At 42.3% G+C, this 14,147-nt stretch overlaps 2 protein-coding genes across 3 annotated transcripts in view; both read right to left on the bottom strand.

Moving 5' to 3' along the window:
• LOC126235530 (trypsin-1-like) overlaps nucleotides 1–14,147 on the bottom strand; it is a 204,599-nt gene that overhangs the window by 104,903 nt on the left and 85,549 nt on the right. The gene's annotated exons all lie outside the window — the stretch shown is intronic.
• The window catches only part of LOC126237401 (trypsin-1-like), a 55,412-nt gene that overhangs the window by 2,456 nt on the left and 38,809 nt on the right, over nucleotides 1–14,147 (bottom strand). Inside the window, exons 1-4 of one of the 2 annotated variants that reach the window (XM_049947491.1) lie at nucleotides 3,110–3,237; nucleotides 2,583–2,681; nucleotides 1,855–1,988; nucleotides 133–224 (exon numbers count right to left, since the gene is read on the bottom strand). In XM_049947491.1, coding sequence (XP_049803448.1) covers nucleotides 133–224; nucleotides 1,855–1,988; nucleotides 2,583–2,681; nucleotides 3,110–3,158 — 374 coding nt within the window. In that variant the 5' untranslated portion in view covers nucleotides 3,159–3,237. Of the gene's footprint in view, nucleotides 1–132; nucleotides 225–1,854; nucleotides 1,989–2,582; nucleotides 2,682–3,109; nucleotides 3,238–14,147 lie in introns of those variants that run through there. The other variant, XM_049947493.1, reaches the window with a different exon arrangement.

The following is a 14,147-nucleotide window of genomic DNA, read 5'->3' as shown; positions in this document are numbered from 1 at the left end:
TTGTCACAATTAACCTAACTGAATTTGGTGAAAAATAGTATATCAGTAACTCATGACTCACGACTTACAGATCCTGAAAATATCGCAGTTCTATTAAGGATGTTGCCAGAGGTTCCAAGCTTACGTACTCACCCAGGATAGTCGGGATGCACGATCTGGTCCGAGACTCCGACCTCCTGCTCGCTGCCCTCATTGCTGCTCAAATCGTGGTCTCCGGCGACGGCCTGTCAACGACATGTTACACAGTCGACCTGGTTAAATTTGCTTCCATTGAAAGTGCTAATATTCTAACCATGTAATGATGTTTGTCACGTGTTTTAAGAGACAACTAATATCCAGGGAGGTATGTTTCGTCTACACAACTTAATGCAAGGGAGTTTGTTTTTCGTACGCATTTCACTTCTTTTACGGATGAAGCGTCTTTAGTGACCTGTAATATGTCCCTATGTTACGTTTTATCGTGTTACTGTCTTGTTTCAGGTTTGAAACCACTTTTGCAGCACAAGTTTTCTGAGGTTAAATTATGGATTATGAATAGTGCAAGTGAGGTATTGTAATAACTGAGGGTGAAAATCGCCGGGAATCGTACATCTGGAATACGCAAACCGAGTATACACTTGTTCACAATCACACATATGAGCTAGAAACATTGGAAATCGTAAATAACACCAAACGATAACTTAACCTCACCAAACTTGTGCCGGAAAAGTTGTCTTCACTCTTAAACACAAGAGAAAGACATGATAAAACCTAACATTCTTGCATATCTGGAACTGTCCCATAATGCATTTACTAAATATTTAGAAACAAACAAGTACTGCAGCCCTCTGAAGAAGCCTCTTAAATAAAGAAGCAAACCACGTGGCAAAAAACAAACTGCCTTTCATTTAGTTGCAAAGACTGAACATACCTCCATGAATTTTGAAACAACTTAGAAATGATGGAAAACATCTACAGATATGATTTATTTTGCCCACTTTCTACATTTAAAACTTCGTTAGAAGTTTCTAATGTTCCATTATCACTTGGATTAACTGCTTCAAAAGCCAAGAACTGAAGATTTGAAACAATGTCGAACATGCAAATAAAATCACTTTAATATATTTTTTTTCAACAATTTAGTTCACCTTTTAATTTTCTAAGTGACGATACTGATGAAGTGCCAACGGAATTTTCTACTATTTTCTCATTCCTCTAGAGATAAATTTTCCTTCACTACATGAAGACGTCAGAAGCTTGATCGCCCAATACAGTATTACTCATTAAAACTATTAGTAGTTTGGTTATAATAAAATAGTTTTTATTACATTTCTATATGTTAATGTACAAACAGTTTTCGCTACTACCGGGCTGGATTTCAAATAAATATTGGTTTCTTGGCTCTTAACACCTCATCAATAACAAATACTATTAAGAATGTGTCCTGTAGCTCCTGACATTGTTTCGGGAAATCATTTGATTCGTACTCTCTTAGAGTAAACAGCATCCACATTTTTCTGGGGACACGTAATACTTTTCCCTTTCATTGGGATGTTGTTGCAGAATTTACTTTTTGTTTATGAAATATCCACTAATACATGATGTTGAGCTGGTAGTCGTACTCCAAGTTAATGGGACTTGTAAGATAGCAGCAATGATAGTGTGCGTTGTGTCCTAAGCCATGTTTGAATAACCAAGCCAAATCATCCGTAATAAGAGGTGATGGTCGTTGTACGTGGACAAATTTAAAAAATCGCTCACAGTCATAATACATTTCTTGTGTTTCACATATTCAACTTGCAAGTCTAGCCCACCAACTTGGTCTACACATCTGGGTCAAAATGGCAGGTGTAGTGTGACAGTGGTCGTACTCACGATGTAGCTTCCAATGCTGACGGCGCAGTGTCCGGCGGTGAGGATGGCGTTGCTGGAGAGGACGGAGCCACCACAGTTGTGGTACCGCAGACCCAGCACCACGTGCTGCAGGGACACCTGGTACGGAAACTCGCCTGCGAAGAACATCAACGTGAGTTGTCAAGACACCTCTGCTAGATCGCCGAGTTTGCCGTCTCCATTTAAGAAGCGAATCACCATTAGTAGTATCGCTTGCCGTTCCTCAGTTAGGCTTCCCACCGATTGGATTTCCATAATGCAGAATGTTGAGAGAAGAATATGATACAAGATGAAATCGAACGTCTACCTACCAACGGCCGTAATGTTACAATAGTATAATTTCGTTATTTGGATATCCATTTATTATTATGCTTATGGCACCTGATTTTTGACAAGAATTTACTAATGTCACCCGTTTGTATATGACCTGATGATGTCTATGTAATAGTTTAAATCTAGACTAACCGTAGTAAAAGACGGATTTCGCGATCGATAGCTGTTCTTATCGCTATTCTCTAAATTAAATTTTTATACTGCTTACTACTCAGCCAGTCCAGTTCTATTGATGCAAAGTTCTTCTTTTCAATCTGGAGATCGTGTTCAACTACTGTGTTGGATTCGCTGACGCACAATAAGTTACATGGGCGTCTCTAGACGGAAATAGCGGTTACTTGAATAATGGTTTATTGCAAGGAGAAATGGATGCTCACCTCTGGCGGCGTCGTGTCCCCCGTAGATGCGTCCCCTGGAGAGAGCGAAACGCCGAGATGGTCCACTGTGCGGCAGACGACGCACTGGAAGCGCCGAACCTGCAGACAAACACACCAACATTCAGCTATCCCTTTAATGTAGTCTCCCCACGTACTAACACTTTAACATTTCCTTATCCTGCGCAGTTTCCTCGCAACTGAGCCGTCCAAACTCATTCCAAAAACTGACAAAACAGGTAGGTCTGCCACTAATTTCTTGTCTCTCCATCCAAATTGTGCTCAAATTAGCTTTGCAGAATAGAAGAAAAAGAGCTATGACGGCAGAAATTTGCGTCCAATTACAGGAAAGTTGCTGTAAGAATGTTGCTTGTAGATTGCATCACAAGAATACTTCTCCCAAGATGCAACTTTCAGTACTGTGTACCAGATTAATTAGACCGTTTTAAGTAGCTACAAAAACTCAGTGCAAGTTTAACTCTAAAACAATGAATATTAGGACGGCATTCTGTCACGCTAAGAGTTCTCACCCAGCACACAGGCGACGAGGGCCAAGACGAGGACTGTCTGTCTGAGCATGTTGAGGTGTGTTGTAGTGTGGAAGGTCTGCAGAGTTTATATACACAACTCAAGCCACGATAACTCGTGGGCAGCTGACCTTGCATTATACTGAGAAGCATGGTGATTGGCTGAAAGGATTGCATCTTGATCTTATCTTTGGTAATTCATACGTCAGAGCAGGTAACTGAAATCTTGATTTTAGATAACATATTTGACCAATGTCTTCTGCGGCATTACTCTAATTTCATAAGAATGCTTCAAGAATGCCCTTTCGACCATCTTCGGTTATGTAAATGGTTCAAATGGCTCTGAGCACTATGAGACTCAACTGCTGAGTTCATAAGTCCCCTAGAAATTAGAACTACTTAAACCTAACTAACATAAGGACATCACACACATCCATGCCCGAAGCAGGATTCGAACCAGCGACCGTAGCGGTCACGCGGCTCCAGACTGTAGCGCCCAGAACCGCACGGCCACTCCGGCCGGCCGGTTATATAAATAAAACGCTATATTTTCAGTCATACAGAGGCAAAGAATGCGTAACCTTCCTGTCAAGCTTTAAAACGGATTACCTACAAAAGTAAGTCCTAAATAAAGCTTGAACTGAAATTCCCTCTCATATACAAATTTAAGACGCATGAATTTCTGTATTTACGAGATCTGACTACAATATTCAGGGGATATGATCAAGAGTGGGATAGACTTACCTCGCACGAAAGTTGTTCACTGATTTACGCGGAACTGATCAGTCGTGGCAAACATCTGAAATTAAATGGTTCAAATGGCTCTGAGTACTATGGGACTTAACTTCTGAGGTCATCAGTCCCCTAGAACTTAGAACTACTTAAACCTAACGAACATAAGGACATCACACACATCCATGCCCGAGGCAGGTTTCGAAACTGCGACCATTGCGGTCGCGCGGTTCTAGACTGTAGCACCTAGAACCGATCGGCCAATCCGGCTGGCCATCTAAAGTTACATAAAAAGCGCGTAACCAACAGATGAAGGACTATAACAATACCAGCTCCGTAAAAATCCGTTCTGTAATGCATGCGTAAAAAGACAGGCGTTTAATGTTCACAGTAGTTTGTTCAAGATCTGTTGTTAATCGTAAAATCTTTTCAGGAGCAACTAATTTTGCTGATGGTAATGTAATGTATACTACATCGCATGCTGTTGTGTTAACTAGAAAGTGCAACTCATTGTCGGTTTAATTTCGTTTGAGAAGGAAAGTAATGGCACGGAAATTCAGGTTACTTTGAAAATGTTGTAGTAGATAAGTATATAATTATTAACTAAATGCATTGAAGCCACGATGACACAGCCAACAAAAGTGCTCAGAACATATGGCACAGAAAGTTTCCACACCTGAATACTTGAAACAAAGTAAAATCTATGAACGCCGAAAACAATGGATAACGCCCATTGGCAGGATGTTTGGCGCATTTAAATGTTTTACTCCATTCGGATGGATTAATAGCAAACCGGTTCTGTAAATCGCATCGAAGTCTATCCTCTTCACAAAGGCACCAAGAGAACTTCTCCACAGAAAAAGCGCGCTTTAAAACATCCGGTGAAAATTTTCGCTACTACCTCGGAATGTCGTCATTAAAATAAATACCCGTTAACTACCTGATTCTACATCTACATCTACATTTATACTCCGCAAGCCACCCAACGGTGTGTGGGGGAGGGCACTTTACGTGCCACTGTCATTACCTCCCTTTCGTGTTCCAGTCGCGTATGGTTCGCGGGAAGAACGACTGCCTGAAAGCCTCCGTGCGCGCTCTAATCTCTCTCATTTTACATTCGTGATCTCCTCGGGAGGTATAAGTATGGGGAAGCAATATATTCGATACCTCATCCAGAAACGCACCCTCTCGAAACCTGGCGAGCAAGCTACACCGCGATGCAGAGCGCCTCTCTTGTAGAGTCTGCCACTTGAGTTAATTAAACATCTCCGTAACGCTATCACGGTTACCAAATAACCCTGTGACGAAACGCGCCGCTCTTCTTTGGATCTTCTCTATCTCCTCCGTCAACCCGATCTGGTACGGATCCCACACTGATGAGCAATACTCAAGTATAGGTTGAACGAGTGTTTTGTAAGCCACCTCCTTTGTTGATGGACTACATTTTATAAGCACTCTCCCAATGAATCTCAACCTGGTACCCGCCTTACCAACAATTAATTTTATATGATCATTCCACTTCAAATCGTTCCGCACGCATACTCCCAGATATTTTACAGAAGTAACTGCTACCGGTGTTTGTTCCGCTATCATATAATCATACAATAACGGATCCTTCTTTCTATGTAATCGCAATACATTACATTTGTCTATGTTAAGGGACAGTTGCCACTCCCTGCACCAAGTGCCTATCCGCTGCAGATCTTCCTGCATTTCGCTACAATTTTCTAGTGCTGCAACTTCTCTGTATACTACAGCATCATCCGCGAAAAGCCGCATGGAACTTCCGACACTATCTACCAGGTCATTTATATATATTGTGAAAAGCAATGGTCCCATAACACTCCCCTGTGGCACGCCAGAGGTTACTTTAACGTCTGTAGACGTCTCTCCATTGATAACAACATGCTGTGTTCTGTTTGCTAAAAACACTTCAATCCAGCCACACAGCTGGTCTGATATTCCGTAGGCTCTTACTTTGTTTATCAGGCGACAGTGCGGAACTGTATCGAACGCCTTCCGGAAGTCAAGAGAAATAGCATCTACCTGGGAGCCTGTATCTAATATTTTCTGGGTCTCATGAACAAATAAAGCCAGTTGGGTCTCACACGATCGCTGTTTCCGGAATCCATGTTGATTCCTACATAGTAGATTCTGGGTTTCCAAAAACGACATGATACTCGAGCAAAAAACATGTTCTAAAATTCTACAACAGATCGACGTCAGAGATATAGGTCTATAGTTTTGCGCATCTGCTGACGACCCTTCTTGAAGACTGGGACTACCTGTGCTCTTTTCCAATCATTTGGAACCCTCCGTTCCTCTAGAGACTTGCGGTACACGGCTGTTAGAAGGGGGGCAAGTTCTTTCGCGTACTCTGTGTAGAATCGAATTGGTATCCCGTCAGGTCCAGTGGACTTTCCTCTGTTGAGTGATTCCAGTTGCTTTTCTATTCCTTGGACACTTATTTCGAAGTCAGCCATGTTTTCGTTTGTGCGAGGATTTAGAGAAGGAACTGCAGTGCGGTCTTCCTCTGTGAAACAGCTTTGGAAAAAGGTGTTTAGTATTTCAGCTTTACGCGTGTCATCCTCTGTTTCAATGCCATCATCATCCCGGTGTGTCTGGATATGCTGTTTCGAGCCACTTACTGATTTAACGTAAGACCAGAACTTCCTAGGATTTTCTGTCAAGTCGGTACATAGAATTTTACTTTCGAATTCACTGAATGCTTCACGCATAGCCCTCCTTACGCTAAGTTTGACATCGTTTAGCTTCTGTTTGTCTGAGAGATTCTGGGTGCGTTTAAACTTGGAGTGAAGCTCTCTCTGCTTTCGCAGTAGTTTCCTAACTTTGTTGTTGTACCACGGTGGGTTTTTCCCGTCCCTCACAGTTTTACTCGGCACGTACCTGTCTAAAACGCATTTTACGATTGTCTTGAACTTTTTCCATAAACACTCAACATTGTCAGTGTCGGAACAGAAATTTTCGTTTTGATCTGTTAGGTAGTCTGAAATCTGCATTCTATTACTCTTGCTAAACAGATAAACCTTCCTCCCCTTTTTTTATATTCCTATTAACTTCAATATTCAGGGATGCTGCAACGGCCTTATGATCACTGATTCCCTGTTCTGCACATACAGAGTCGAAAAGTTCGGGTCTGTTTGTTATCAGTAGGTCCAAGATGTTATCTCCACGAGTCGGTTCTCTGTTTAATTGCTCCAGGTAATTTTCGGATAGTGCACTCAGTATAATGTCACTCGATGCTCCTGTGAATGATAAACAGACTCGTATTGTAAATGTGATCACCCTTCTCACAACCAGACCACGTATTACCATACACAACACCGCGCCACACGCAGACCACACCAGACTAGAAAAGAGACGCTATTGTCTTTCAAGCATGCTCCCCAAAAACGCTTGCAGAAATCGATAGGTAGGTATAGGCATGTGTCTTTACAGCCAGCTTGTGAGTTAATAACAAGCGAAATAATTTGTGCTTTGAAAGTAGCAAATGTGGTAATAACGTTCAAAGACTGGGGATACTTTTTGGGCAGTTGGTTCCTAAAAATGGTTCAACTGGCTCTGAGCACTATCGGACTAGACATCTGAGATCATCAGTCCCCTAGAACTTAGAACTACTTAAACCTAACTAACCTAAGGACATCACAGACATCCATGCCCGAGGCAGGATTCGAACCTGCGACCGTAGTAGCAGTGTGGCCCCGAAGTGAAGCGCCTAGAGCCGCTAGGCCACAGCAGAAGGCAGCCACGTAATAGATTTTACAGGTAGGAAAAGAGCTGTAAAATGGATGTGAAGTAGGAAGTGGTATCTTTATAATGTAAAAAATGTTAATTACCAGTAAAGAACTGATATTTATGAGGCTTTTTCTCCAGTTGTACCGTTCTTAATGGGACAGCTTAGGTTCATTTTTCTATTCAGGACTCAATGAACGACAAGGTAATGTATTGTGGATGTGGTTGTCTAAAATAACCAAATAATAGTACCGGCGTTCGAGTCACTGTGTGCTTGGAGACCTAAATGGAAATGTCGTGTGACTAGGACCTTCCGTCGGATAGACTTTTCGCCGCGTGCAAATCTTTCGATTTGACGCCACTTCGGCGCCTTGCGAGTCGATGGCGATGAAATGATGATTATTAGGACAACACAACACCCAGTCCCTGAGCGGAGAAAATCTCCGATCCTGCCGGGAATCTAACCTGGGCCCTTGGGATTGACATTCTGTCTCAGTGACCACTCAGCTACCGGGGACGGACCTTGGAGACCTTATTTGGTTCAGTATCGAAATGGGAATTGCACTTAGACTCCTCCATTGTCACGTCGCAGTGTAGCCCTTTAAACACTGTATTCTTGGTGGGGATAAGTCACGAAAACTGGGGCGCTCAATTCGGATGTGTTGTCTGTGAGGTTTCATTGACGGTCAAACTCAATAGTCGTAATTTTCTGCACGATTTGGAGTAGAATTTTCTTTCCTTCATTTCATCACCCTCGCCCCACTCGAACAAATGGTAAGTTGTCACCGGTATCAACTATTCTTCAGCCAGAGTGATTTAAAACCAGATAAAAAGTGAAACACTTTAAATAATTGATAAATTACACAAAGTTTTATGATTGTAGGCCGAGTGTCGATGTAAGTTTTTGGTTTAGTTCATGGTATTTTACTGTATCATTTACTTGGAAAGGATGGTTGTAAATGGTGAGACAGAAGCTATACGATGGAAAAATTTAAGTGTTTTAGTGTGCCTTTGCTTATCCTGAGGAGGTACTGGTTGCACCAGAAGATAATCTGGTCGAGATGTAGTTGACGGAATCATTGAGATTTCAGAACAGTTGTACGACTGAAAGCTACGTCATCGACTTACAAGAGTATGTCCACAGGAGAAGGGATTTTCAGCATAACAGTAGCAGGCAATGTAAACAGGGATGGAGATAAAACAGTCTTGGGGAACTCATGTTACCAGTTAGATAACGAAGAGTCTCTGTTAATTGTTGTTGTAACGAAGGGGAATGGAAATGTATTGTTTCAGAGAAGGTCGGAAAGTCCTACCGTCAGTTGGTACTCATCGAAGAGGTATGGTCCAGGTCTTGCGCGGAGAATTTGGTAGCAAAAAAGAAATCATCGTGATGCATTGTTGGCCGGGAGGCACCATTTGTATAGTTACTTTTTTCTCAGATGATGGTGCTCAGCTACGGACGTTCACTAACAGGATGCATGACGCAATTTGAAAACCCAGCATTTGAAACCTATGAAGGTAATAAATGATATTTGACGAATTAGAAACTCTCGAAAGATCTACATAAATGGCTCTGAGCACTACGCGACTTAACTTCTGAAGTCATCAGTCGCCTAGAACTTAGAACTAAATAAACCTAACTAGCATAAGGACATCACACACATCCATGCCCGAGGCAGGATTAGAACCTGCTACCGTAGCGGTCGATCGGTTCCAGACTGTAGCGCCTAGAACCGCACGGCCACTCCGGCCGCCAAAGATCTACACAACACACTTGTTGTTAATAAAATAAAATATAAGGTATTCCATAACATAGTTAAAGGCATATCTGAAACGTCCTAGAAAATATGTTTCTGTAAGAAAATTAAATGTTTCTAAACCACGGTCCGCAGTTTGTGTTCGTGCAGTAGCGTTCTCGCTTCCCGCGCCCGGGTTCCCGAGTTCGATTCCCGGAGGGGTCAGGGATTTTCTCTGCCTCGTGATGACTGGGTGTTGTGTGATGTCCTTAGGTTAGTTAGGTTTAAGTAGTTCTAAGTTCTAGGGGACTGATAACCATAGATGTTAAGTCCCATAGTGCTCAGAGCCATTTCAACCATCTAAACCACGGGTTACAAATAAAATATCACCCAAAAGTGCTGCTGAAGGACACAGATACTGATATGAATAAATAACATTACAAACTAAACTGTAAAATGCTAAAAATGAAAATGTTTTCATTCTAAAGAATAGTTGAGATTCTCCAACAGCAAAATATGAGCCAATACGAACTTAAAAAAAGAACGAGGCCAATCGTGTCAGAAGAAAGGGGCAATTTCTTAATACGGTGATAATGATATCATCAAACACAACAAATAAATTACAGAAATTTCCAATAATGTTTTTACGTCAGTACTGTAGCTCTGCACAATTCCTTAACAGATACCACACGTCTGATCTGTGATTCTGCAGGGTCTTCAGACACGCTCGACCAGGCTGGTACGGATTCACCTTACAAGGAAAAATCACCTACTTGACCTCATATTTTAAGGAGAAAAGATAAGAATAAAATAATACATTTGCAACATAAGAGCCCCAGAAATCGATCCTGTGAGGAAATTTGGGCCATACTTCTTATACTGCAGATGTGTAACCTTCTGAAGGTGGAGCTGACAAACAGGAGCGCTCATCGGCTGTCTCCTGCTCCGCCAAACAGCGGCCGCCAATAAACGAGCACGAAGTATGAGAGGCAAATGCCTCGGATGCCGCACAGTCCAGAATCGGCAGGCCAATTAGACAAACTCACCGTGAGTGTTGAGGAAATCGTCCCACCAACGTATCAGATTGAAGATACAATTTGGTAATTTCCTGTGTGTGAAGAATCCCGTAACTACCTGCTACACGTCCTCGTCCGAAGTGAAACGTCGACCCCTCTGGCACTTTTCAAGGGACAGAAGGCGTCATAATCGCATGGGGAGAATTCAAGACTGCAGGGCGTCTCCATCTTCAGTTGGTCCGTGATGGATGGAATTGGCCTCCCAGATCGACCGGCGTCTTGTGTAGAATCGTGACCAGCACGTAACTTGGTGCACCATTCCATAACGGTGATTTTTTACACACATCCAGCTTCATACACGTTGGATATCTACCGGTGTTTGTCTTTCAGAATCCAAGAAAAGAATAACAGCACGTTGGTCCTGAAGGACTCCTCCTAATTTGCTAGGCATGTAGATACGCATGAAGCGGCTACAAGGGTAGCAGAGTACGTGTGGCCTACACATTCCAGTTTTTAAGGGATGTTCTCTTCCAGCTCTGTTAATTATAGAGAAAACATTCATCATGTAAGATACATTCTAAAATATCAGATAGGAGGAAGAGATTGTAAATACTGTATTGGGTTATTCCAAGCACTCTCGTCGAAAGCTCCCAGGAATAGAGTCGCTTATAAACTGTAATCGTACAGGAAGTTGGCTGAAACCACATGTTAGCAGCAATGAAATTCTAAATCGCTATTGGGATGTACACTGCATAACAAGAAAACTGACGCACCCACAAGAGGAAGAGATACGAAATGAAATTTCACCGTTTGAGAGCGTGTGTGACGCTTACAAAACTGAGTCAAATTTCCAAAGAATCTGGCAGTCAACTTATCAATATGACGTTCCACCCCCTCTGGCCTGGATGTATACATTTACTCGGTTGGGAAGGGTGTCATAAAGCCGTCATATCCTCTCCTGATGCGTCTCACGCACAGTAGTTGTAACTGGTCCTTTATAAAATGGATATTGGATCTGAGATAAAGTTAGTCCCACACATATTCTATCGGGAACGCATCTGGAGTTCTTGCTGACCACAGAAACGTGCCATAGCGCCGACACTTCAAAGAGTCAACTGTTTTATGTGGACGCACATTGTCCTATAGAAAAATGACACCACGACACTGTTGCATGAAGACTCAGTATGTTTGTGAAGTACCGTTGTGGCATACCAGCCGCTACCTGTAGGCATACCCAACAGCACCTATACCATGACACCAGGAACAAAACCGTCTGCCCCTCAGAAACACGGTAACAATGTGATCCCTTTCCAGGGCCCTGCGATAAACACCGATGATTGCATCCGAAGTAGAGCAGAACCGCGATTCAAAGCTGAACACTTTGCGATGTCGTTCATCAGCAGTACACGATTTCCACACACGGCATCAGTGTTGGTGTTGTGCTCTTAATGGCAATTTATGCATGGTTCGCTAATTCCCTGCTCTGTCAGCTGCTAGCCTCCGTCTAATGGTGCAAGACGTAACATAGTTTACATTACTTGTTCTTGGATTGTAGGCGCAATAAAGAAGACGATAAGCTGTGCTTAGTGTATAACACGGCAATCGTTCATTGTTGTGCTCAGATTTGGTCAACCGGAACTTTGAGTAGAAATATGCTTCCCATCCGGTTTCCATACAGTCCAATATTGGGCCACTGTCACACTCGAACGCCCCACAGACCTGATTGTCGAACTAATAGAAAAATGGCTCTGAGCACTATGGGACTCAACTGCTGTGGTCATCAGTCCCCTAGAACTTAGAACTACTTAAACCTAACTAACCTAAGGACATCACACACATCCATGCCCGAGGCAGGATTCGAACCTGCGACCGTAGCAGTCGCACGGTTCCGGACTGCTCGCCTAGAACCGCGAGACCACCGCGGCCGGCTCGAACTAATAGACCAGTATACCAAATGGAGATTCATAATGATGCTCCTTTTAAACTTTATCAGGTTCTGATAACGCTGTCTCAAACGGAGACGTACGTTCATAGTGATATCACAACATATCACCTTGTCCATGAGCCATTGTACATCTTACCAGACCAAGTAGCAACGATAATCACGAACAAAACTAAGGCAATCTGGTGGTCATTCGATCTGTCATAGAGAACTCCAGTCATTGACATAGAGTCCGACCGTGACCATGCGCTAAGTAACACTGGCATGAGACAGGGTCTTTTGGGTCATTCACTTTTTTGTCACACAATTTCTATCGCAAAGATGAGTTGAACACAGGAGCTGGAGGAGTGTTCATTGCTACAAATTAATATAACGACAATACAGGTATCATAAAAAACGTAATGAGAGATGATACAGGCATTACACTTCTAATTTTTTACAGTGAATGACATTTCAAACAGCAAATTCAAACTTGCAAGTACAATGAGGACATTTTTGTATTTGACTGGGATCTGGATCCAATCCAACAACTACTATTCGTGTTAGCTAACCATATAAGATACTAAATATGATTTCAGTCACAAGTAACAACGTGTACTCAGGCTTAAACTTGAAGTGGCAGTGCTTAAATCTTTTGTGCTGGATGCGAATTCCAAACCAACTCCCAGTAGGATTGTTAACCGAGCGCAATCAAATTATACAAATCATAATTTTTCGCCAAGAGCGAGATTATTGAAAGTGAAATGAAGAGTGTAAAAGGTATTGACTTAGTGGATTCGAACCCAGGACCTATCACGAATAGACGTTAAATATCAGTTTATTTCAGCAGCAGCGAGCTTTGTACATGCTTGAACTGTAAGTAACATGACGTAAAGACTTGTGCTAACTGGGACTCGAATCCTGTATATATCATCGCTGTTACTACACACGAAGATACGTTGACTGCGCACATTGCAGTTTAAAATGACGCGGTAGAATCTTTCGTGCCAGACCAGAATTCGAGTCGAGTCACGTGCTCTTCGTGGAGATCCTGACGAGTTCGGACTCTTGGGGAAACAATGAAACGACGGAAGTAAATGTTCTCAAATGGGCCAGACGCTGTGAAAGAAGGGCTATGAGCTTGGGCTATACCACATTGCACCTTCACTAAAATGTAACACATCATTTTTCTACCACGTTCCTTCGGTTAATGTTCACCTACTCGGATCATGCTAGGGTATAGACTAATATATAATTTCCAGTAGCTGGTTTAAACTCAAGGCACAAGCGTTTTATGATTCATCCGAATTCAGTCAAATGGAAGCTTATTAGTAAGTGAGTAGAGGTTGAAACTGGCGATATGTTACTTATACCAAAACCAGATATCGACGTTGTCATAATGAGAGATCTCAGGAAATTTCTAAAGGAGTCAGTTATCATTTTTCCAGCTCATGTTGTACCGACTGGCAAGAAATCGTGTGAAATCATTTTATACCTAGGAAAAACGGAAGCACCAGAATGCAGAAGGTTAGTATCAACGCCCGATCACATTTTCAACTGCTTGGAAATCATTGGATTTATTCCATATTCTCACTAGAGAGAGTATGAGTAGCAATCAGTCGCTATAACAATAGAACATTCAGAGGTATGGAAAAATTAGAATTGCGACAGAGTGAGTTATTAACTAATGGAATCAAGTGTGGCATAGCTGGAACACAGTTTCAGCTTCCTGTTGCCATTAAGGGTACGATGATGATTGCAGGAACTAAACCATCGTTGTACTGAATGAAGAAACCTGCAAAGAAAAACACGCGAAACCTAACCTTCCTGAACAGCACCTCGGATCCCACTTTGCTACAAGCGAGAGATCAATTAATCGTTTC

The sequence above is a fragment of the Schistocerca nitens genome, chromosome 2 (genome assembly GCF_023898315.1).
Source record: "Schistocerca nitens isolate TAMUIC-IGC-003100 chromosome 2, iqSchNite1.1, whole genome shotgun sequence".
NCBI classification, from domain to species: Eukaryota; Metazoa; Arthropoda; class Insecta; order Orthoptera; family Acrididae; genus Schistocerca; species Schistocerca nitens.
Note: the sequence above shows the minus strand (reverse complement) of the source record. Positions and strands in the feature narration are given on the sequence as shown.